This window comes from Bolinopsis microptera, chromosome 11 (genome assembly GCF_026151205.1).
Source record: "Bolinopsis microptera isolate Bmic1 chromosome 11, MBARI_Bmic_1.0, whole genome shotgun sequence".
Lineage (NCBI taxonomy): Eukaryota > Metazoa > Ctenophora > Tentaculata > Lobata > Bolinopsidae > Bolinopsis > Bolinopsis microptera.
In genome coordinates, this window is record NC_087082.1 from 17,088,702 (window position 1) to 17,111,724 (window position 23,023).

At 38.4% G+C, this 23,023-nt stretch overlaps 3 protein-coding genes across 4 annotated transcripts; 1 reads left to right on the forward strand and 2 right to left on the reverse strand.

Annotated features, from left to right (window-relative positions):
- Positions 1–1,297: 1,297 nt before the first annotated feature.
- LOC134823194 (splicing factor Cactin-like) lies at positions 1,298–14,012 on the reverse strand. Its single transcript, XM_063834580.1, has 13 exons — positions 13,844–14,012; positions 13,494–13,612; positions 13,006–13,125; positions 12,491–12,637; positions 5,588–5,734; positions 4,397–4,564; positions 4,078–4,170; positions 3,498–3,771; positions 3,197–3,279; positions 2,511–2,696; positions 2,250–2,345; positions 2,029–2,105; positions 1,298–1,799 (listed from the first exon to the last, which is right to left on the reverse strand). Exons 1-13 carry the CDS (start codon positions 13,980–13,982, stop codon positions 1,649–1,651), a joined length of 1,800 nt encoding a protein of 599 aa, XP_063690650.1. The 5' UTR covers positions 13,983–14,012; the 3' UTR covers positions 1,298–1,648.
- Positions 8,547–11,011, forward strand: LOC134823095 (sushi, von Willebrand factor type A, EGF and pentraxin domain-containing protein 1-like). Its single transcript, XM_063834444.1, has 2 exons — positions 8,547–8,625; positions 8,905–11,011. The coding sequence occupies exons 1-2, from the start codon at positions 8,547–8,549 to the stop codon at positions 10,938–10,940; spliced, it is 2,115 nt and encodes a 704-aa protein (XP_063690514.1). The 3' UTR covers positions 10,941–11,011.
- A 759-nt stretch (positions 14,013–14,771) lies between the features above and the next one.
- Positions 14,772–19,432, reverse strand: LOC134823206 (uncharacterized). 2 transcript variants are annotated; one of them, XM_063834598.1, is made up of 3 exons: positions 19,250–19,432; positions 18,350–19,106; positions 14,772–15,163 (listed from the first exon to the last, which is right to left on the reverse strand). In XM_063834598.1, exons 1-3 carry the CDS (start codon positions 19,418–19,420, stop codon positions 14,775–14,777), a joined length of 1,317 nt encoding a protein of 438 aa, XP_063690668.1. In that variant the 5' UTR covers positions 19,421–19,432; the 3' UTR covers positions 14,772–14,774. The 2 variants fall into 2 exon arrangements, with proteins under 2 accessions (XP_063690668.1, XP_063690667.1); XM_063834597.1 differs by lacking the exon at positions 14,772–15,163 and adding an exon at positions 17,620–18,160.
- Between the last annotated feature and the right edge of the window lie 3,591 nt (positions 19,433–23,023).

The following is a 23,023-nucleotide window of genomic DNA, read 5'->3' on the forward strand; positions in this document are numbered from 1 at the left end:
TATTTTACAACTCTTGTTTTTGTTAGTTCAGTCCTGGTAACGAAATGTCCCTCTGGAGCCTAATATCGTAGGGAGTGGAAGTTTAGTGTCAGTATAAGTGAAATCCATCGTAATCTTGTGTGTAATACAATCTTGTGCATGTGTATTTGGTATTGTGTAGTTCTAGAAAGAAACACGTGAGGCTTTGTACAATAAAGCAAAATGACTAATAAGGTCAGTTACCATAGTCCATATCTCCGAATTAGAGCTCATGTCATTATTTATTTACTAGATTCTTGTATAGCTAAAACAATTTTCGTTATAAATCTAACAATGATATCCAAGTGTGCAGGAGTGCAAACTGTGGTTGTAGATAAGAAAGTGCTGGAGGAGTTGGAGAAGGAAGTTCAAAAGAAGAATGCTACTAGCTGGATCTCTGAGAGACTACTTAAATGTTTTAGAGGAACGATATAATAGACTGCATGTGTCACCAATTTTTGATTTATAACTTTATTCTTTATACGAAAATCAAAAATTGGATTTGGGATTTTTCAAACCATTTGTTTTTAAACATAGTTAATATAAGGAATACAATCTTAATATTGAGAGGGAGTATTTTTAGTTCTGATTAAGTATTTCAAATACATTTAGTTTTATTTGTTAGCAATTAATGAGGGGGGGGGGGGGGGGGGGGGGGGGGGGGGGGGGGGGGGGGGGGGGATGGGGTTAAGTGATTACATAATATGTGAACAGGTAAAAACCCTAGAGGGGTCACGCGGGGTCTTATTTGGTGCAGGAGTGGAGCTTCCCCTCCTTTTTGACTTGTTGCTTCTTAAACTTAAACTTCTTCAATGTAAGAAATTTTGTGTCTACAGCATGTGATCGTGATGAATATATATACCTCAAAAGACACCTGTGGGCTGTGTCACTATCACTGGACATTAGTGCCACTTGCCAGCCTATTCTAATATCCAAACCTTTAGAGAAGCTGCTGCTAGCTAGATGATTCATACATGCGCTGCGCGCGCATATAATTTGACTGTCCGCGCAAGATCATAAACCTTTTGACGTATCGATGACTTCGCCGGTTCCTGAAAGCACTTAAATTGACTGGACAGCTCGTGGCCAACTTAACGCCAGGGGAATCACTCAGTTCCTACGTATGTTATGACACTATCTGACTTCTGAGAAAGTACATTTTTTAATTTTCTGTAGCAGGAACATCTGTCACCTCGTATTTGGACGATTCCCAATTGTATTTCACTTCAGTGTGTTGTTGAGTAGACATGAGCCGATTAAAAGTTACAGAACTTACAGTTAAATTTCAAAAACTCAACCTTAACCTCAAATACATGGTTCATATTACTGTGCTTAACTATGCACAAACAGAGAATTCAAAAATAGACCGCTCGAAAAAAAGGCTTATTTTAAAATTAGATTATTTTAATTTTTCTGAGGCCTAAATATCATGATAAAAACATACAGCTAAGCAGAACCTTCTGAAATAAAAGATGTTCCCAGTAGAAATGGAAAAAACTATATCAAATCTTATAAATAACTGGTGTAGGTCAACTGTTTCTTTAAAATTCTCTCAACTTGTAGAGGTATACCAAATGAGGCAATCTCCTGTATCTATATTTCTTGAACTGGAATAGTTGGAATATTTAGGCTATCTCCTATATCTATATTTCTTGAACTGGAACCATAGTTGGAATATTCCCTGACTGTACTGCGATTTAAAGCTGTATCTGTTGGAATACTCCCACTCTTTGTTGAGGACTTTAAATGCTATTGCTTCGTAGGGTGGTCCGGCAGTGATCCTGTCAGATTATTTATAATATTATTCACATAATTGTTTACAATTTAAAGCATCTACTTTTTGCAACTGTTATATAACGTTGTATTGAACGAAAATGCTTTGAAAAAAGAAAGTTTTGTCGAATGTACATTCTTTCAACAAGAGGCTGTATTTTAATACAAAAAAACTTAACATATTTGAAGTATGAACAATGTGTCAGGTGATCAGATTTGTGTGACAGATAAACTCACTTTAAGATACAGAATTCTTTTTCATCCTTACAGACTGTTAGCTTGTATTCCGGTGTTAGATTTGGGTCAATCAAGTCCTGTGGAAATGATGCTAGATACAGGACCAATAGATCAGATTTCAGTTTATTACCATACAGTTTGGTGATAGAAACACCGAGGAATAATAATAACGTTGGGTGAAAAAGAGTTGAAGTTTGATGTTTAAATAAGTATTCAAGTACCTGATAGAAAATGTTGAACTTGTAACCCTGAACTATTTTAGGAGGTGGATTATCTTGGTCGTAGTGAGTCTGATTGTACTTGTTCCATTCGTATCCCTGAAAAACAAAGAATTAATCTCATAATTCCGACTTGTTTTATACAACTATCAGTGGTTTAGATGATGAGCTTTATAGTTTGTAGTTTTGGAGAAGTGACTAGTTTTGGAGAGGTGACATGGCCCCCCCCGGCCCCCCTGACTTACTGGCCCCCCCCCGACTTACAGTGTGCACTCTGTTGTAGAACCTAGGTTTCCGAGGCTTGTATTTGTCAGCCCAGGAGTAGTTTTGTTTGCCGATGTCAATGTCCGCGTTAAAGAGTTCCTCATCCTCAGTAGCAGGCCCCATTAGGGCCTGGGCTTGTTCCTCTAGATCTACTCCCCGGTTACTGTCCGTCTTGCTATTGGTTGTCTGAAGGAAGGGTACTGTGGTTACTACTGTGGTTACTACTGTGGTTACTACTGTGGTTACTATTGTGGTTACTACTGTGGTTACTATTGTGGTTACTACTGTGGTTACTTCTGTAGTTACTACTGTGGTTACTACTGTGGTTACTACTGTGGTTACTACTGTGGTTACTACTGTGGTTACTATTGTGATTACTACTGTGGTTACTATTGTGGTTACTACTGTGGTTACTACTGTGGTTACTACTGTGGTTACTACTGTGGCTACTACTGTGGTTACTTCTGTAGTTAATACTGTGGTTACTACTGTGGTTACTACTGTGGTTACTACTGTGGTTACTATTGTGGTTACTACTGTGGTTACTATCGTGGTTACTACTGTGGTTACTATTGTGGTTATTACTGTGGTTACTACTGTGGTTACTACTGTGGTTACTACTGTGGTTCCTGACATATAAAAGCGATCTAGTGATAAACTATCATAGTACTAAGTAAAACACTAACTGATATTCCCCTGGAAAGATTAACTTCCACTCGTAGCTCCTTTATTTCTCGTTGAATCTTCTGGTCAGTATATACTAAGGCATCTGCGCAATTGTTAACATAAGCGGATAGAATTTGTTACTTAAATAAAGCTTTGTAATAACCTAATTTATTAAAAGTTGGAACAAAATCGGCTGTTTGATTTGACGGACTGCCATTGATAAAGCTTGATAAAATTAAAATTGTTTAACTTAAACTTGAGCTTTACAGCTCGTCTATCTTGTGACTTTTAAATAACTAATTTATTTTCTTTAAAACTCACCCATATCAATTGTATCAATTCTAATGGGAGTGTAGCACAAATCTTCATACTCCTGCATACACAGCTCATCTTTATTGTCTTTCTTCACGATCTTCATCGTCTGAGCTTCTTCTTTCTTCCTTTTCTTCTTTTTTGTTACCTTTTCTTCTTTTTCTTCCTCATCAATCAATGGTTTTGCGGCTGGTTTGACGAATTCTTCGACTTCTTCCACTTTAGTTGCTGGTTCAGTTTCAGGTTGGTCGATGGGGAACAGTTGGTCTGAAGATTTGCCGTCCTGATGAAATAAACAGCGATAAGAGAACTAGTTGTGTACATGGATAACACGACACATGTATACTACAATATCTACATCGTACATAACATGTATACTATAATAAATAAGTGTACTATAATATCTACATCCTACATATGTATACTATCTAGTATCTAATAACAGTGTAGCCCGACACAAAGTGAACCATTTCAACACACTATGGAGCAGTACTTCATTCTTAAAATCTGCTCCAAACGACAGAAAGCGAGTGTTTCGAAATAAAATAACTTTGAGCGTATCCAGGAGAGAAATTGTGAAATAATTTACGGAAGCATCTTTAGATTTTGTAGCGAATTCTCTTCTCTTTGTGATTTCCTCGTGTTTTTCACGTAAACGAGCCTTGGAAATCTCCACAAATGCCTAAATATATCAACTGTTATTATCTCACCTGACATGATATCATATAATACAAAGTATAAGTAAATCGTTAATTAATAAGATGGTATTTTCAGTAATTTTTAGAACAATATTCTAGCTGTTATTTACGATGCAATGCTGTTTTTTAGTATGTATTATAATTATACTATAATACATACATTAATTAGTACACATTATAATTACATTTTAATTAATATCTAACACCAACCTGCTGTGATACGTTCTCCCAATAAGACACATCAATAGGACCACCCTTCTCCAACTTAGTCCGGATTCCCTTGTACATTTCAGCTAGCTGGAAGCTGGTCTTACTGGTGAATATCTTGGTTACATCTACCCCTACTGCTGTGTTTATTGAGCTCCTGTTCTTCTCAATCTGGTGGGCAAGGGTACTGTGGTTACTATTGTGGTTACTAGTGTGGTTACTAGTGTGGTTACTACTGTGGTTACTATTATGGTAGTAACCACAGTAGTGGTCTTACTGGTGAATATCTTGGTTACATCTACCCCTACTGCTGTGTTTATTGAACTCCTGTTCTTCTCAATCTGGTGGACAAGGGTACTGTGGTTACTATTGTGGTTACTACTGTGGTTACTATTGTGGTTATAACTGTGGTTACTACTGTGGTTACCACTGTGGTTACCACTGTGATTACTACTGTGGTTACTACTGTGGTTACTACTGTGGTTACTACTATGGTAGTAACCACAGTAGTGGTTTTACTGGTAAATATCTTGGTTACATCTACCCCTACTGCTGTGTTTATTGAACTCCTGTTCTTCTCAATCTGGTGGGCAAGGGTACTGTGGTTACTATTGTGGTTACTATTGTGGTTACTAGTGTGGTTACTAGTGTGGTTACTACTGTGGTTACCACTGTGGTTACTACTGTGATTACCACTGCACTGTGGTTACTACTGTGATTACTACTGTGGTTACTATTATGGTAGTAACCACAGTAGTGGTTTTACTGGTGAATATCTTGGTTACATCTACCCCTACTGCTGTGTTTATTGAACTCCTGTTCTTCTCAATCTGGTGGGCAAGGGTACTGTGGTTACTACTGTGGTTATAACTGTGGTTACTATTGTGGTTACTAGTGTGGTTACTAGTGTGGTTACTACTGTGGTTACTACTGTGGTTACTGCTGTGGTTACTACTGTGGTTACTACTGTAGTTATTACTGTGGTAGTAACCACAGTAGTGGTTTTACTGGTGAATATCTTGGTTACATCTACCCCTGGTGCAGGGCAATTGTTCATTTTTAAAGACTTCATATTTTAATGGTGAGATTTACAAATTTTTTATTCAAGCTATCACAGAATGCAGACAATTTTCTTAATAATAAAGCTTTTTCAAAGTTTTCAAAGCCTCAATTCACAGAACCCACCCAACTAACCTTTATTTTCTTCTTGTTTTGTTTTATCTGATCCTCACAGACCACTTCGAGTGCCTCCCAGAAGATCTGCTCCGTCTTGGTCTTGTCCAGATCTTTGTACACTTTTATATCCGCTTGTAGGTCTTCCAGATCTTGCAGTGATAGGTTCTGTGGAGAATTACAATATTAATTGTTTATTATAGTGACATGATGAAATGTTGGAGTATTTATATTGTCTTGGACAGCATGAGTTTAGCTATGCCTTTGACCGTATTATATTAGTACTAGTGGGACGCTAACTCAGTCAGACACTGGACAGGGCGATTTGATTGACACGTTCAACTTAACAATTACAGTCGGTCTACTCATACAGGGACGGGATGGTCAAGTTACCAACTTAAGTCACGTGTACCTCGGCACCTGGTTACTTAACTCATTTATACCCTCGTCAATATGTTTTCCTCTTAAGCCCTCAGCTAGACCATTCCCAGACTTTCACAAATTCGTAATCATGAGAAGTTTAGCTCTGTGTCTACTGCTTATTCTCCAGGCTTCTGGAAACAGGACCTCTGTTGATGATATCTTGGATTTAGCTGATGGGGACGATTGTCCCAAAGGTACCTGGTCTGTGGACGGAACACACTTTGAAGGAGGTGACGAATGTGAGCAATGCTACGAGGGTGAGTTCGCCAATATGGAGGGTAGTGTTGCCTGTGACATGTGTCCCGCCGGTACTTACACCCCCGAGATGGGATACTGGGAGTGCTTGAACTGTCCTGCTGGAGAGATCACGATGGAGAGTGGTAACTACGCTTGCTTCCCCTGTGGTAAAGGAAAGCACAGCCCCGTTGAGGGTGGAACCGTCTGTGAGGAATGTCTCCCCGGACACTTCCAAGACGAAGAAGGAGCAGCAGGGTGCAAAGTCTGCTCGGCTGGCCAATACCAGGATGTTGCTGCTTCTACCGACTGTAAACTCTGCCCAGCAGGAACTTCTTCCCCAGCGCAGAGCGGAGCGGTTACTGCTTGTGTTGACTGCCCTGCCGGCAGCTACTCCCCTGTTGATGGCTCTGAGTGCCTCCTCTGTCCCGTCCTGAAGTACGGGGATGCAGCTGGAGCTACCGCCTGTAAGGACTGCCCCTCAAACTCTGATAAAGAAGGAGCTACCGACTGCACCAATACCCTTGCCTGCCCCGAGGGTCAGGTCCCTGTTGATGGAGTTTGTGAAGCTTGTGACGCTGGTTACTTTGCCTTACTTGGCGCTGATTCTTGCACCAAATGCTCCAAGGGCTACTACAGCAACATTTCAGGAGCTGCTAGCTGTAGCATCTGCCCCGTGAAGACCTATGGTGCTGAAGAGGGCATGACAGCATGTCTGCCATGTGACGGCAGGGACAAAAGGATTTCGCGGTTATTTTGGCCAAAAATCGCGGCACCGCGACAAGCCAAACTAGGCTAATTCGCGGCTAATTCGCGGCGGGAATATCGAAAATCGCGGCATATTCGCGGCGAAAAATCGAAAAATCGCGGCGAATTCGCGGCAAAAAATAATGTATTTACAGTGCTTAGTTAGAGTTCACATATTCTTTGACTATTCTATTTGATCGGCTCATGTCCCATGAGGATGTGATCTCATCATATGATCTGATACAGGCTGATGGGGGTCCATAACAACAAGAGCTGCCATAACTTTTGACATGATCTCAAATGTTGCAATGTCATACGTACTGTATGACATATCTCGTTATCGATACTATATAACTTTCAACAGACGACAGGAGACATCATCATTCGACCACACTTCACAACTATAGCAATGGAATACTACGAACTTTTCAATCCAATTCCCATATCCCTACCTAGTCTATCCCCATCTAGTATCCAACCTCTACCCCTTGAAGCTTACATCAACCTGGACGACATCCTTACCCCGGCCCCCTGCACGAACCTTCTAGAAGTTCTAACCACATCCCGAGGGAAGCCCATGATTGTTCCTTATGTGGTCTACGACGAGATTACATGCTCTAAAAAATAGCTTCCCATTGTCAGCATAAAACGATGATTTGCCAAATTCAGCCACTCTCGTGGAAGCTGTTACATTGCCCTGTTTAGCCTGTTTCGAGCGTTTGCTAGACGAAGGTCCAGCCGGTTTGTCGGCAGGCCGTTTGACAAAGCGGTCCATTATAACAAGCGAATACAATACCAAGCGAATAACGATGACGTTATCGATGACGAAATATCTGACAAGTGACGATTCAATAACAACACTGATTTAACATACTGTTCGATTTTTTAATCCATTGTATGTCTTCTGGTCAACTTTATGTCGTTTGGTCAAGTTTTTTATGTCGTTTGGTCAACTTTATGTCGTTTGGTCAAGTTTTATATGTCTACTGGTCAACTTTATGTCGTCTGGTCAAGTTTTATATGTCTACTGGTCAACTTTATGTCGTCTGGTCAAGTTTTATATGTCTACTGGTCAACTTCCATATACGATCTCGGAAGGCAGATCTCCCCTTCGCAATACAAGCTCGGAAACGGGAGCTCCGCCTTCAGAGGTACGTATCGAGAATGACTTGGACAGTCAAAATTTTTCAAAGTTTTTCTGGAAACTACTTTTGTTCATGTTTCATGCTACCCTGATCATTATGAGCCGAAAATATTTTTTGGGTTTAAAATTCACACATACCTTTCGATACACGATTTTGGACTCGAGGGCTCCCCTTGTAATGCGATCTCGGAAGGCAGGCCTCCCCTTCGCAATACGAGCTCGGAAGCGGGAGCTCCGCCTTCAGAGGTACGTATCGAGAATGACTCGGGCAGAAAATTTTCTAAGTCAACATTTTTCAAAGTTTTTCTGAAACTACTTTTGTTCATGTTTCTTGCTACCCTGATCATTATGAGCCGAAAATATTTTTTTCGGTGTTCAAAGTTCACACATACCCTTCGATACACGATTTTGGACTCGAGGGCTCCCCTTGTAATGCGATCTCGGAAGGCAGGCCTCCCCTTCACAATACGAGCTCGGAAGCTCCGGAAGCTCGGAAGCTCCGCCTTCAGAGGTACGTATCGAGAATGTACCTAAAATGCGCAAATTTGGTCCTCAGATTTAAAGGAAAATGCGCAAATTTGGTCTTCAGATTTAAAGGAAAATGCTCGATTTTTCGCGGAGGACTGAAAAATCGCGATTTGTCGCGGAGAATGGGAAATTTCGCGATCTGTCGCGGAAAACGTAAAAAATCGCGATTTGTCGCGGAGAATGGGAAATTTCGCGGTTTCGTACATGCCGCGAAATCCTTTTGTCCCTGTGTGACGGTAACGATGCAGAGGGTATGACTGAGTGTGTCCTGCTGGTCAGATCGTAAAGGATGGTAAATGTGAGGCTTGTGCTGCCGGGCAGTACGAGATTGAAGGACAGTGCTCGCCTTGTGCTGCCGGATCATTCTCCGACCAAGCTGGCTCTGTGACCTGTGACCTGTGCGTTGCTGGACATTACAGTGCTGAGGGTGCCTCACAGTGTTCGGAGTGCTCTGCTGGACAATACCAGGACAAGACAGGACAGGCTAATTGTGAGGACTGTGCTGCTGGATACTACGGACCTGCCGCCGCTGCCGCTAGCTGTGTCAAGTGTGCTGCCGGGTTCTTCAACTCACAACAGGGACAGGCTGCTTGCCAAGAGTGTCCAGCTGGAACCATCACCGAGATTGAGGGTCAGCTCTCCTGCCAGGAATGTGATGCCGGAAGCTACTCCATCTCCTCCTCTCAATGTGAGCAGTGTCCTGCCGGACAATTCTCTGACGATAAGGCTGCCGTGTGCTCACTCTGTGCTGCCGGCTCCTACACCCCTTATGAAGGATCTTCTGGTTGCATGCCCGCCCCTGCTGGTAAATACGTAGACTCGGAGGGTGCTGTTGATGCTAAGGTCTGTCCAGCAGGAAGTTACTGTGAGGAGGGTGCTGTTGATGCTAAGGTCTGTCCAGCAGGAAGTTACTGTGAGGAGGGCTCTGTCGCTCCTACTGACTGCCCAGCAGGAAGTATCTGCGGAGAAGGATCCTCTTCTGGAACACCCTGTCCTATTGGAACATACAACCCCAACGCTGGTTCTGTCTCACTTGATGAGTGCGTTGTGTGTCCTGCCGGGAGATACTGTGACCAGGCTGGTTTAGTAGCCCCCTCCGGTCTCTGCAGTGCTGGATATTACTGTCCTGCTGGAAGTGAATCTGCTCAAGAGGAGATTAGCCCTGCTGGTCACTACTGCCCAGATGGTTCAGTTGAACCCACACCTTGTCCTAGAAGTACTTACAATGAGCTGGCTGGTGCTGTGTCTGCTGATGGCTGCAAAGCTTGCCCAGAGGGTAAAGAAACTGCCCAGAAAGCAGCAATTTCCGCCGACCAATGCAAAGATATCAACTGTGTTCCGGGATACTTCAGGGATCCTGATCAAGGCTGCCAGATCTGCCCTAAGGGTACATTCAGCAACATTGCAAACGCTGTCGCTTGCAGGTCCTGTCCTAGACACCAGTACAACTCTGCTGAAGGAGCTGTACAGTGCATGCAGTGTCCAGACACTGCATTCACATGGTCTGAAAGAACTGACTCTCTGGATGGCTGCATTGGACCCGTTATAGAGGTGTGCACCGGAGAAGACATGACTGGAAACTGCTACCGTTACTACGACAACGAAATGCTGGTAAATGTCACAGTAAAATCTGTCAAGGTTATAAGCGGAGAGTTTGATTTGTTCGACTTATCCAACAAGAGGGGATACTACACAAAGCTTGCAGAGAGACACGGAGCTCACAACGTGAATCAACTTGGAAGACTCTCCAACGTCGGATCCTTCGTTGCCCTCATAAACGACGTGTTCTGCAGCCTGGACCAGGGCTGGAAGTACCATGGATCTATCCGGAAGACCTCAAAGTCTGGCAAGGCCTGCATCAACTGGAAGAGGACTCCTGAAGCTGGCAGAGCGGCTCCAAACCACTTCTGTCAGAATCCCTATGGATACGGACACGCTACCAAACCCTACTGTTACATCAGCAAAACAGAGAAAGAAGATTGTGACATCCCGTCCTGTATATGGGACATGGACTGCTTTACCGGTAACGGAGTCCAATACCGAGGAAAGGTTGGTGACACAATCAGTGGACACGTCTGCCAGAACTGGAACACTGACTACCCTGTTATCCACAGCTACCACTCTCCCGAATACAACTGGGCTGGTGTAGGTGAGCACACAAATTGCAGGAACCCGAGCCCGGAGAGCGAGGGTAGACCCTGGTGCTTCAAGGACTACTTCTGGTCTTGGTTTGAGATCTGGGATTATTGTGATATTCCTGCCTGCTCCAGAGCCAAGTTTGATTTCTACCGTTTCTAAGGATGCAATTGATGTATTGTATTAAAATTTATGATTGGTAAAAAGTTTGAATATTAATGGTATGAAATAAATCGTTGATCTGTTTTATTTGTCAGTAAAAGTATAAAGTAAATGATGTTGCACTTAATGAGTAAAGCTGGCTGCTTAAAGTTAAACGAGGCTCTCCGCTTTCGGTTCTTCTAACTCCAAGGACCTGAATCTATCTAATATTCCTTTTGTTAACTTGTAAACTTTCTCAATTTCTACAATTTTTATTGAATTCTTAATTTGTGATGGAATTCTTGGATGCATAACTTGACACATGAATGCGGATACTGTCGAGGTTATTTAAATTTGATACGGCAGAGAAGTTATATTAAGTCAGCGAGCAAAATTTGCTAATCGCATGAACCAGTTTTTCCGTTCCTTCCTACTACCTGAATAAACTTGAACTCTTGTTCGAAAAAACAATCCAGTATTAGTGATTAGGCTCATAATCGTAATTTCATTTGATATTGTTAATGTTTTATCACGATTCTTAAAGTAATGTTGAAGGGTTGGATTAACCGTATTCACTCTTGCTAACACTGTAAGCAATATATGTTGCCTCTTCTGAACTCTATTTGAGTATTTGTGACGTTATGTGTGACGTTAATCTTGTGTGGTTAAATCAAAAGAAAAGAAAATCTGACCATTTCAACGTTAAATAATGTGAAAAATGTTTAGGATTAATATGATATTATAACATTACTAGAAAATTCGTGGTCACAGGGAGGAAGCTAATAGTATTTTTTTGTTAGTAAGTTTAAATCGCTTCAAAATATTCTACACAACCGAAGATACAGCCGATTAAAATGTTGCTCGCACTAAACACAACGTAATATCAACAAAACCGATAAAAATGCCGTTTTAACAATCTTTGCACGTCCGGTCCGTGAAACAACCCTCGTTACCATGGTTACTGCAACATTTTGCTTTTTACCGAATTTGCACGTGGGCGGTCGTACAGAAAGAATTCTCTGAATTATAAGTAAGACTAGAAAACCCGTGGTCATAGGGAGGAAGCTAATAGTATTTTTTGTTAGTAAGTTCTTAAGTTTAAATCGCGTCAAAAAATATCCGTCACAAACAAAGATAAAGCCAATTAAAATGTTGCTCGTACTAAACACAGCGTAATATCAACAAAACCGATCAAAATGACGTTAAAATAATCATTGCACGTGCACGTGCGTGTAATAACCCTCGTTACCATGCAGTTACTACGCAAGTTCATATTTCGTCTAATTTGCACGTGGGCGGTCGTACATACATACAGAAAGAATTCTCTGAATTATAATATAGATTGTACCGTATTAGATTAGTATTATTTACATAAGTGCAAAAAATGTACCTTATAATAAATGGACTAAATAAAAAGTAGCTTCATTTCTCGATTGAATGACTGAAATGTACATCTTCTTTGGGTATATTTTAAGGTCGGAGCGTGTTAGAATTTAAAAATGTTAGAATATATAAATGTTAGTATTTGTAAATGTTAGTATTTATAAATGTTAGTATTTATAAATTATCACCTGAACGACACTGAGAGGTTCCCCCACAATCTCGGTAGCAGTACTATCGTTAGCATGGTGGATGTAGTACGCTAGCAGGTCAATAGGGTTTGCTCTGTTGTTCTTTATCCTCAGTTCAGATCTCAACCTTGCTTGTTCCAGATGAAACTGTAGAGAGAGAGTGGTTTGTGATAAAGTCTAAACGCGATATCTAGCTAGTGCTTGCTGGCGTTAGAAAGCGCTGTCTAACGCCAACTAGCACTAGATATCACGATAAGACTATCGAAAAAGGACCGAGATAGTTGGTGTTGTGTTTTGTAGTTCTGGGTAAGTTTTGTATTACAGGTTATCTTAAGTAAAGGTGATTTTATAAGCGTCTCTCATTCTCCAAATATGAAAAACCTCAGGACTCAGAAACTGAACTCAAAGATTTGTCGGTATAATGAAAATGGATAAAATCAAGATGTCATAACATTTAAGGAGCATTATAAGACATACCCCGACCCCCCGGCCACAGCCCCCTACATAAAACTCACCTGGCCCTCTTGTTCCTGCCACTCCTTGAACATTTCCCTCTCCTTCTCCAGTCTCTCTCTGTCCAACTCCTCAGCACGTGCCGCTTGTTCCATCTCCCTTTCCTCTCGTCGCCGCTGTACCTGAGTAATAACCACAGTAGTAACCACAGTAATAACCACAGTAATAACCACAGTAATAACCACAGTAATAACCACAGTAATAACCACTGCACCTGACCCATCATTCAAAGCTTAGCATTTAGGATAATATAATAGCAAATAGATTAATTTAATATTTATTTTATTACGTATCTATTTATTTTATTTTTAATATTCTATTATTTCAGATTTATTGTAAGCGAAGGTAATACGATAGAAATACACAATAATTAAAGATGTATCTAATCACTTTAAAGCCTAGGTTTTAAATATTACGATTAAAAAAGCGATGCTTGTAACGAAGAATGTACATTTCTTAAAGCTAGACCTCAACAAGCCGTACAGCTTACCTTCCAGAGTTCAATTTTCTTCTCTTTCTCCTTCATCTGAGCGAAGAGTTCCCTGTCTCCCTCATCCAACTGGTCTAATCCCACCTCTTCTTGCTTCTTCTTCCACACAAATGCTTCATCTGGGATGCAGAGGTTAACTCAAATATGGTCTTAAATATTTATTCTGCTTTAAGGGAGAACGTGGGACAAATTGAGAAGGTTAAGAATGTTGAGAATGTTGATGGTAAGAGTAGTTATTTGGATCTAAAGTGATAAGGTATACAATAACAGTTGTTAATCAGCTCCAGTAAGTTATATAGATTGTTCAAAAATTAACTAAACGGTATAAATTTACCAGTAATATCACGTACCCTTGTTTGATTGAGGGAGCTCTATTTGAGGTTCTGCTTTTACCACTTCCTCCTTAACCCCTTCCTCTTGTGAGTCGTGGTGTTTCCTTTTCTTCTTCTTCTTGTCCTTCTTGTGTTTCTTGTGGTGATCTGATCCCATGCTATGTGTGTTGCTTGAGTAAATTAGCTAGAAAAAGTTAAAAAGATTAGTAAACATGATATTTAATCTGTATTGTGCAGGGCTAAACTACATTCTACAATGAGGTAGGGCTAAACTACAATCATAACATGAATTAAAGTTGTTGGTCTCGACGCTGTTTGTAATGCAGATTGCAGTAGTAGAACAAAAGTTATACAGTACTAGAAGTATAAAAGTTATTATAGTTGTTAAAGTTTTCGACACAGATTAAATTCAGTAATGTGTAGATCATATTAAAAATAACAATTTCATGTACTCACTTGACACTAAACAAAAATCAACTCAGTTATCAAATTAGTATTGTCAGCACCGATTAAAAGTTTCTTACAAAATGCATTGTCACCAAAAAATGCATTTTTATCAAAATGTAATAACATATTGTCGAAAATAGATAAAATTGATTTAGCTAACAAGAATGTAAAATTACAAACATAATGAATTGTTCCACTCAACTTCCACCAGGAATTTGTCTAAAACAATCAATATTCATCAAGACAGCTTTACAATTCAACACTACTAAACTATTACTACAACTGTGTTCAGTTATCATTCTTCTCAGTAAGCAGGTACTCTGTTTCAATTAAATATTGCTGTTCTATCTTGTTATATTAAATTATAATTGAAAGATTTATTTTCTCGTTTAAAACAAAACACAGCCTGAGACTTCTCATTTAATTGAAACTGTAACAGAAACTAACCAACCGCATTTAAAACAAGTGTGTCACCATTCCATGCACTAAGTCGTATATACGTTCACATTTTTAACCAAATCTGGTGACTATTCTCTGAACCTGGTTTGTAGTCAGTAGCAAAGTTGAAACTGAGAACTGTCACTCTGTTACACACTACCTTTAGGTGTGTAGAAGTTTTGGTTATTATCCAGTGTTTGAGTTTATCAGCTGGTACATTGTTTAGAAACTGTGTATTGATACGGTATGGAGTACATCCCCTGATACAATAACTCCACTGATTGGTTTTGGCATCTCTATGAATCATTACTCCTTTCTTACTACTCCCACCTTCTCCAGATAGAGTATAATACACAACAATCTGATTCACTGACTCTGTAGTGTTAGTTATCATCTGTACTGGTTCGTAGTGTGACAGAGTGTACCATTTACTATTAACACACTGTATCCAACCTAGAAATATATTAAATATTATACATGGAACACTTAATTGATACCTGTTAATAACGTGCGAATAATTACGTATAAGATTAAGGATAAAGAATTCTGAAAGTTTCAATTGTAGAAATACCTTAATTAACCTATTACATATCATATCATTTGCCTGACTCTATTTCCTCTGTTTGATTAGCAATATCTTTACAATCCTCACCATCACTGTCTTGTTCATCTTCAGTATTTTCATCAACTTCTAGCTCTTCTTTAGAGCTACTTGACTCTTCAGTATTTCTCCCTTTAACAAACTTCTCTACAACCGCTTTCACTTCAGCACATTTAGAATTTTCAGTTGTAGCAGCAAGAACTTCACCTAAATCATTCAATTCCGAAGGAAATGTACGGCTGAACTTCTGGACATCTAGTTTTTGTAGCATGTACAGAGTATTCTCATCTAATTCATTACATGTTAGCGACAAAGAAACATACGTAATAAGACAATTGCCGATAATGTTCAAGTTATTCGCAGCAATAGCGAGGGACATGTCAATACGTCGTTTTGGTAACTTAGAAAAATTAGCCATGTATCTTTGTAAAAAGACAAATTTTCCATTTCCACTGAAAGTCACATTCTTCACAAAGCAGCTAACGTATCTGCTGTCTTTCAGATTGTAATGACTTCTGCTGGCAATCTCGCAAGCAAATAACATTTCTTCGTACGAGTTGTTCTCAAACTTCAGTACTTCTGCTTTGTAAAACTAGACTGAAGTTGGACAGGATATTATATAATTTTACAGTTCATAACCGGACGTCAAATCGAATTGTTAAATTTACCAAATAATCTTTTAAGCATTGAAAAGTAACAAAATTCACTATATAATTTATACAGTCTCAAATCTTTTACCTGAAACAGGTTTGAGGTGAGGTTTTCAATAACAGGACTGTTATAGGACATGATCATGGAATTAGTTCTGATCTCTTGTGCATCTTTCAGCTTCAGAAGCAGATTTCCGTGTACAGGAGAGTTGATGTGCTCTACACCAAAGTTGGCTGGTACTTTAATTTTTGGGGCCATATAGCTGAAAACTAATATTGAAATTGTAAATATAATATAACGTTTGAGAAATAATATTTCTGAAATATATTAGTATTGGGGAGGAAGTTTTAATCTATCACTGATTTTGCAGAAAGAAAACAACTGTGGTAAATGAGAATTTGCGGCAAATCGGGCATGGTAAATTGGGGTTAAATTATTGTATCTTTGCGCATCATTTTTATTTTTTAAGATGAATGGATCCACAATGTCGAAAATTGTCTTATGTGTTTCTGTATTAATACAAGGAGGTCGAGTAAGCAAAACAAGAAAATATAAAAATTTAAATTAATTAATTTGCTCCTCAATTTAATTTACACACCACAGTATCCAAATGATATGAAAGTTTACACTAAAATCAAAACCAATCTCTATAATATAATGTTCTGAAAGGACATGAAGTGTTTAAATAATGTCACTGGAACTGAGCAGCTGTTACCACAATATAAAACTACAAACAATAACACTCCTCAGAAAAGAGCATGATAAGATGATCTCAGTAATCAGGGTATAATTACCACTCTTACATTCTCCCTGTGTCTACTGTTAATCTTAAGAGACACCTCATGTTCACCACTCTTAGACAGAGTCTCACTCAACAACACATGTTTCTCTGATGGTACAAACAGGTTTACTCCTCAAATACTCTATCCTGTTAGTGTACTGAGTAATATAATAATTATCTAAAACTATAAAAACAGAATGAGTACCAGTTCCGTGATTAATTGTAAGTAAATCAGTAAAACTTAAACAGAGAAAGATAATCGTTTACGTTAAATGAAAATGTTTAAGTTTCAGAACAAGCCGTATAAGGTTGGATACAGTGTTATATTAAGAGTATTTAAAATATGATATTAATGATGTATTTATTATTCAAAAAAGCACAGCCTGAGCCTATTAATTTAATACAGAATTTTATAAGAAGGTTAATGAGTTCCTAACTAAATTATGTGTAATAATAAGTATACGCTGCTCAGTTGTTGGATACAATAATGCTAAAATCAATCTGAAAGAATATTCTCTGTAATAATGAGAGTTTAGATGTCAGATTGGTATTACTAATTTACAGAAATTAACCGACAGTGTTTAAAACAAGTGTGTCACCATAAGGAGTATAAAGTCGTACTTTCGTGCACCTTTTCAACCAAATCTGGTGACTATTCTCAGAACCTGGTTTATAGTCAGTAGCAAAGTTGAAATGGAGAACTGTCACTCTGTTACACACTACCTTAATATTAAGCGTACTTAAAATACATTATTAATGATGTATTTATTGTTTAAAACAAACACAGTCTGAGACTATTAATTTAATACAGAATTTTATAAGAAGTTTAATGAGTTCCTAACTAAATTATGTGTAATAATAAGTATATACTGCTCAGTTGTTGGATACAATAATGCTATAATTAATCTGAAAGAATATTCACTGTAATAATGAGAGTTTAGATGTTAGATTGGTATTACTAATACACAGAAATTAACCGCCTGTATTTAAAACAAGTAATTATCATGACCATTAACAAGTCGTATATTCGTGCACCTTTTCAACCAAACCTGGTGACTATTCTCAGAACCTGGTTTGTAGTCAGTAGCAAAGTTGAAATTGAGAACTGTCACTCTGTTACACACAACCTTTAGGTGTGTAGAAGTTTTGGTTATTATCCAGTGTTTGAATTTATCAGCTGGTACATTATTTAGAAACTGTTTATTGACACCCCATGGAGTACATCCCCTAATACAATAACTCCACTGATTGGTTCCAGCTCTATAAATCAGAATTTCTTTCTCACTACTTCTATCTTCTCCAGATAGAGTATACCACACAATAATCTGGTTCACTGATTCTGTAGTTTTAGTTATCATCTGTACTGGTTCGTAGTGTGACAGGGTATACCATGTACTCTTAACACACTGTATCCAACCTAGAAATATATTAAATATTATACATGGAACACTTGATTGATACCTGTTAATAACGTGTCAATACTAGTATTTACTACTTAACTATTAGTTACTAGCAGTTATTACGTATGTTTAAGGATAAAGAATTCTGAAAGTTTCAATTGTAGAAATATCTTAATTAACCTATTACATATTGTTTTATCATTTACCTGATTCTATTTCCTCAGTTTGATTAGCAACATCTTTACAATCCTCACCATCAATGTCTTGAAAATCTTCAGTATTTTCATCAACTTCTAGCTCTTCTTTAGAGCTACTTGACTCTTCAGTTTTTATCCTTTTATTTTTAACAAACTTCTCTACAACCGCTTTCATTTCAGCACATTCAGAATCTTCAGATAAAGCAGCAAGGAAGTCAGATAGTTCATTCAATTCAGAGCGAAAAGTACGGCTAAACTTCTGGACATCCAGCTTTTGAAGCATGTACAGAGAATTATCATCCAATTCCTTGCATTTTAAGGCTAGGGAAACATAGGATATAAGGCAATTGCTGATCATGTTCAGATCGTTAGCAGCAATAGCTAAGGACATGTCAATCCGACGTTTTGACAGCTCAGCAAATCCAGCCATATATCTCTGTAAGAAGATAAATTTACCGTTACCACTGAAAGTAACATTCCTCACAAAGCAGCTGACATATCTGCTGTCTTTCAAATTGTAATGCGCCCTGCTAGCTATCTCGCAAGCAAATAAAATCTCTTCGTACGAGTTGTTCTCAAACTTCAGTACCTCTGCTTTGTAAAACTTTAGACATCTCTTAGTCAACCAGGACACATCGAATACATGTGCCATCTTATTCACTTCTTCAAAGATGTCTTTTTCTAGTTTATCAACTTCGCCAGAGTAAAGCGCTTCAACAAAACAGTCGACTGCTGGCTTTGTGAAATCATCCATTTCTAGCGTGGACTGAAATTGGACAGGATATTAATATATTTTACAGTTCATAACCGGACATTATTTAGAATCGAATTGTCAAATTTACCGAATACACTTTCAGCATTGAATAGTAACGAATTTCACTATTATTTGAACAGTCTCAAATATTTTACCTGAAACAGGTTGGTGGCGAGGTTCTCAATAACAGGACTGTTGTAGGACATGATCATGGAATTAGTTCTGATCTCTTGTCCATCTCTCAACTTCAGAAGCAGATTTCCGTGTACAGGAGAGTTGATGTGTTCTACACCAAAGTTGGCAGGTACTTTTATTTTTGGGGCCATATAGCTGAAAACTAAGATCGAAATTGTAAATATAATAATATAAGGGTTGAGAAATATATTAATATTGGGGGAGGAAGTTCTAATTTATCACAGATTTAGCGGAAAGAAAGCAACTGTGGTAAATGAGAGTTTGCAGCAAATTTATGTTAAATTATTGTATCTTTGCGCATCATTTTTATTTTTGAAGATGAATGGATCCACATTCCACAATGTTGTAAAATTACTTATGTGTTTCTGTATCAATACAAGGAAGTCGAGTAAGCAAAACTTTACATTCAAACAAGAAAATATAAAAAGTTCAATAAATTAATTTTCTCCACAATTTAACTTACACATCATAGTATCTAAATAAGATCAAAGTTGGAACTAAAATCAAAATCAATCTCTATATTATAATGTTCTAAAAGGACATGAAGCGTTTTAATAATGTCACTGGAACTGAGCAGCTGTTACCACAATATAAAACTACAAACAATAACACTCCTCAGAAAAGAGCATGATAAGATGATCTCAGTAATCAGGGTATAATTACCACTCTTACATTCTCCCTGTGTCTACTGTTAATCTTAAGAGACACCTCATGTTCACCACTCTTAGACAGAGTCTCACTCAACAACACATGTTTCTCTGATGGTACAAACAGGTTCACTCCTCAAATACTCTATCCTGTTAGTGCACTGAGTAATATAATAACTATCTAAAACTATAAAAACAGAATGGGTGCCAGTTCCTTAATTAATTGTAAGTAAATCAGTAAAACTTAAATAGAGAAAATAATTGTTTACGTTAATTGAAAATATTTATGTTTCAGAACAAGCCAGCTATAAGGTTGGATACAGTGTTATATTAAGCGTACTTAAAATACGATATTAATGATGTATTTATTGTTTAAAACAAATACAGCCTGAGCCTATTAATTTAATACAGAATTTTATAAGAAGGTTAATGAGTTCCTAACTAAATTATGTGTAATAATAAGTATACGCCGCTCAGTTGTTAAATACAATAATGCTATAATTAATCTGAAAGAATATTCACTGTAATAATGAGAGTTTAGATGTCAGATTGGTATTGTTAAATCAGAGAAGCAATGACACACGTTGATAAGTCAGGAAAGAAGTCAATAGATATACAAAGACCCCACGGCTAACAGAGACATCATATATATAACATACTCCTGAAATATAGGGAGTTAACTCACATTCAAATATAGATACAAACATATAAAATATAATAGGAGAATATCAAGTTCACAATCTCCCTAAACTTTCTCTCAAATATTAGAAATGTTTAAATATTAAAAATCCCTAAAAACAACATACCCAAGTATCAAACTGGGCTACCTTTAAAACACAGATTCTGCCGTGGGTCAATTCAATCAAAACAATAGAATTATATCAAATAATTCATTCTCATTCATTCACACTGTTTATTTTAAAAGTTCAGTTCTAACTTTCATTATACATTACAGTTTAATAGTTCAATTCCAACGTTCATTACACATTACATCAATTACTGAGCTTACAATACAGAGTACTGTCTCAGTTCACTAGGAAGTGTCCCTTTTTCTAACACCTCACGCAACAAAGACGAAGATGCACCAGCCTTTGTCAAACAGTCTGCAAGCTGGAGATTTGTTGGAACCCACACATAACGTACTTCATTTCTGTTGAATCGTTGTCTTAGACAAGCCATGGGAATCCTCAACCCTTTGTCTTCAAGGGTGTTTGTTGTTTTCACAGCATCAAAAAGAGACTTGCAATCCGTTATACAGACTATAGGAACATCTATTTTCACAATTTCATTCCACTGCGCTTTAATCAGCTCTGCAGACTCCAGGCCGTCAACTAATGCCCAACTTTCAGCAGCTAATGTGCTCTTACATACTTTCTTTATCTTTCTACTCTGCCATGTAAGTGGACAGCACTGACCAGATCGGTCAACCATCAATACAAGATGCCCACCTTGTGAGGATCCATCAGCCAGGTTACCAAAGGAAGCATCACTGAATACAACCATTGTTGTGTGTTGAAGGTCAAGTGAAGGAAACCTGATTGACAGTGGGTTTTTCTGCATAAACACAATTGTCTTGTTCACCAGTTTCAGATCTTTGATTGTTCCCGAAGCATAGGAGTTGGATGCAATGCATGTGCCATACGCAATATCTGGTCGTGACTGTGTTGCTGCCCAGAGCAGCTGTCCTGCTACTGATCGCAACTGACTTCTTTCTGCCTCATTGATTGGACATGCATTCAGTTTTACTTTGTTCTGGTCGATTTTGATTCTGCTCACTTGATTTACATAACCCAGCTGTGATATTTTGATTGCCCTGTAACTTTGACTGAGATCGAGCCCAGTGTACGTAAAGGATGTATCGACTTCCATACTGAGCTTGTATTTCATTTTTAAGGCACCAATGACCTCTTTGATGAATATTTCCAGTCCTCCAAATATAAGATCATCAACATGGATCACTATGATCCCACACGGCTTATCATTTCTCTGTAAAAAGAAAAATGATTCATCGTACACTGACACTGCTACACCAAGCTCTACTAGGGTATCTCTTAGTTCGACATACCACATTCTTGGACCATCGACCAAGCCATAGATGCATTTGAGGAGTTTCCACAATTTTCCAGATACCTTAGCTTCATTTGGTGGTTTAATGTATACTGTTCTTGAGATATCTTTTCCCTGTAGAAAAGCAGCCTGTACATCAATGTGCTGCAGTTTCCAATGCTCTGCTTGCAAAAGAGTAATTGCCAATCTTATTGAGTCCCTACTGCATGTTGGGGAATCTGATCGTATTGCTTGATTTTTCTCCTGATAGCCTAGAGCAACTAACCGTGCCTTGTACACATTCGTGGTATTCTTTATCTTCTTTGTGATTACCCACCTCACACCAATCGTTTTCTGACCTTCATCAGGAACTTCCTCATAGACTTTATTGGTACAAAACTTTTCAAGCTCTGCCTCTTTAGCATCAACAATTGCTTGTTCACATGAATCTGTAACGCTTGTAAACATAACTTCATGTTCCTGCTCCTCTTCTGTATCTTCGTGCCATTCCTCTGTTAACTCAAACCAGTCGACACAATGAGTTTCTTCCTCCCCATCAAGCTGAATGTTCAGGCAGTTTTTGTATTTTCCTCCAGCCTTACCTGCTCTACTAAGGATGTAAGCCTTCTCCCAGACATCCTCTTCTCCCTCTTCAGGGTACTTGGGTTTGTACATCACAGAAGTTTTCGTCTTAGGCAGGTTTTTATTTCCATTACCATTAACACTGGCTGTGCTTACAGGAGCACTAGAAGGAGTATCTATTTCATCAGTTATTTGCGCCTGAGCCAATGGCAAACTGTCATTTTCATCCTGATTTCTTTCTTCTGTTCTTGTCATATTTTTCTCAAAGTCAGATAATTCATCATTATTCGATTCTGAAGGAGCTTTGACACTGACGGGATCACTTTTGTCCTTCAAATTACCAGTTTCTTCTAATTCAGGGACATATGTTGGCTTAATGTGACAAGGATGTACCTTGATGATCTGAAATCCATGCTTTACCACAAACGTCTGACCATCCCGACCTATGACAACACCTGG

Bases quoted from the DNA above. Each gene is read 5' to 3' on its own strand.
- LOC134823206 (XM_063834597.1), bottom strand. From the start codon at position 19,420: ATGGCCCCAAAAATAAAAGTACCTGCCAACTTTGGTGTAGAACACATC. The intron at 19,107-19,249 runs GTAAAATATTTG...GTCCAATTTCAG, and splicing joins TCGCCACCAACCTGTTTCAG to TCCACGCTAGAAATGGATGA. The intron at 18,161-18,349 runs GTAAATGATAAA...ATATATTTCTAG, and splicing joins AACTGAGGAAATAGAATCAG to GTTGGATACAGTGTGTTAAG.
- LOC134823095 (XM_063834444.1), top strand. From the start codon at position 8,547: ATGCGATCTCGGAAGGCAGGCCTCCCCTTCACAATACGAGCTCGGAAG. The intron at 8,626-8,904 runs GTACGTATCGAG...GGTATGACTGAG, and splicing joins CGGAAGCTCCGCCTTCAGAG to TGTGTCCTGCTGGTCAGATC.
- LOC134823194 (XM_063834580.1), bottom strand. From the start codon at position 13,982: ATGGGATCAGATCACCACAAGAAACACAAGAAGGACAAGAAGAAGAAG. The intron at 13,613-13,843 runs GTACGTGATATT...TCTGCATCCCAG, and splicing joins GCTCCCTCAATCAAACAAGG to ATGAAGCATTTGTGTGGAAG. The intron at 1,800-2,028 runs GTGAGTTTATCT...ATAATCTGACAG, and splicing joins AAAGAATTCTGTATCTTAAA to GATCACTGCCGGACCACCCT.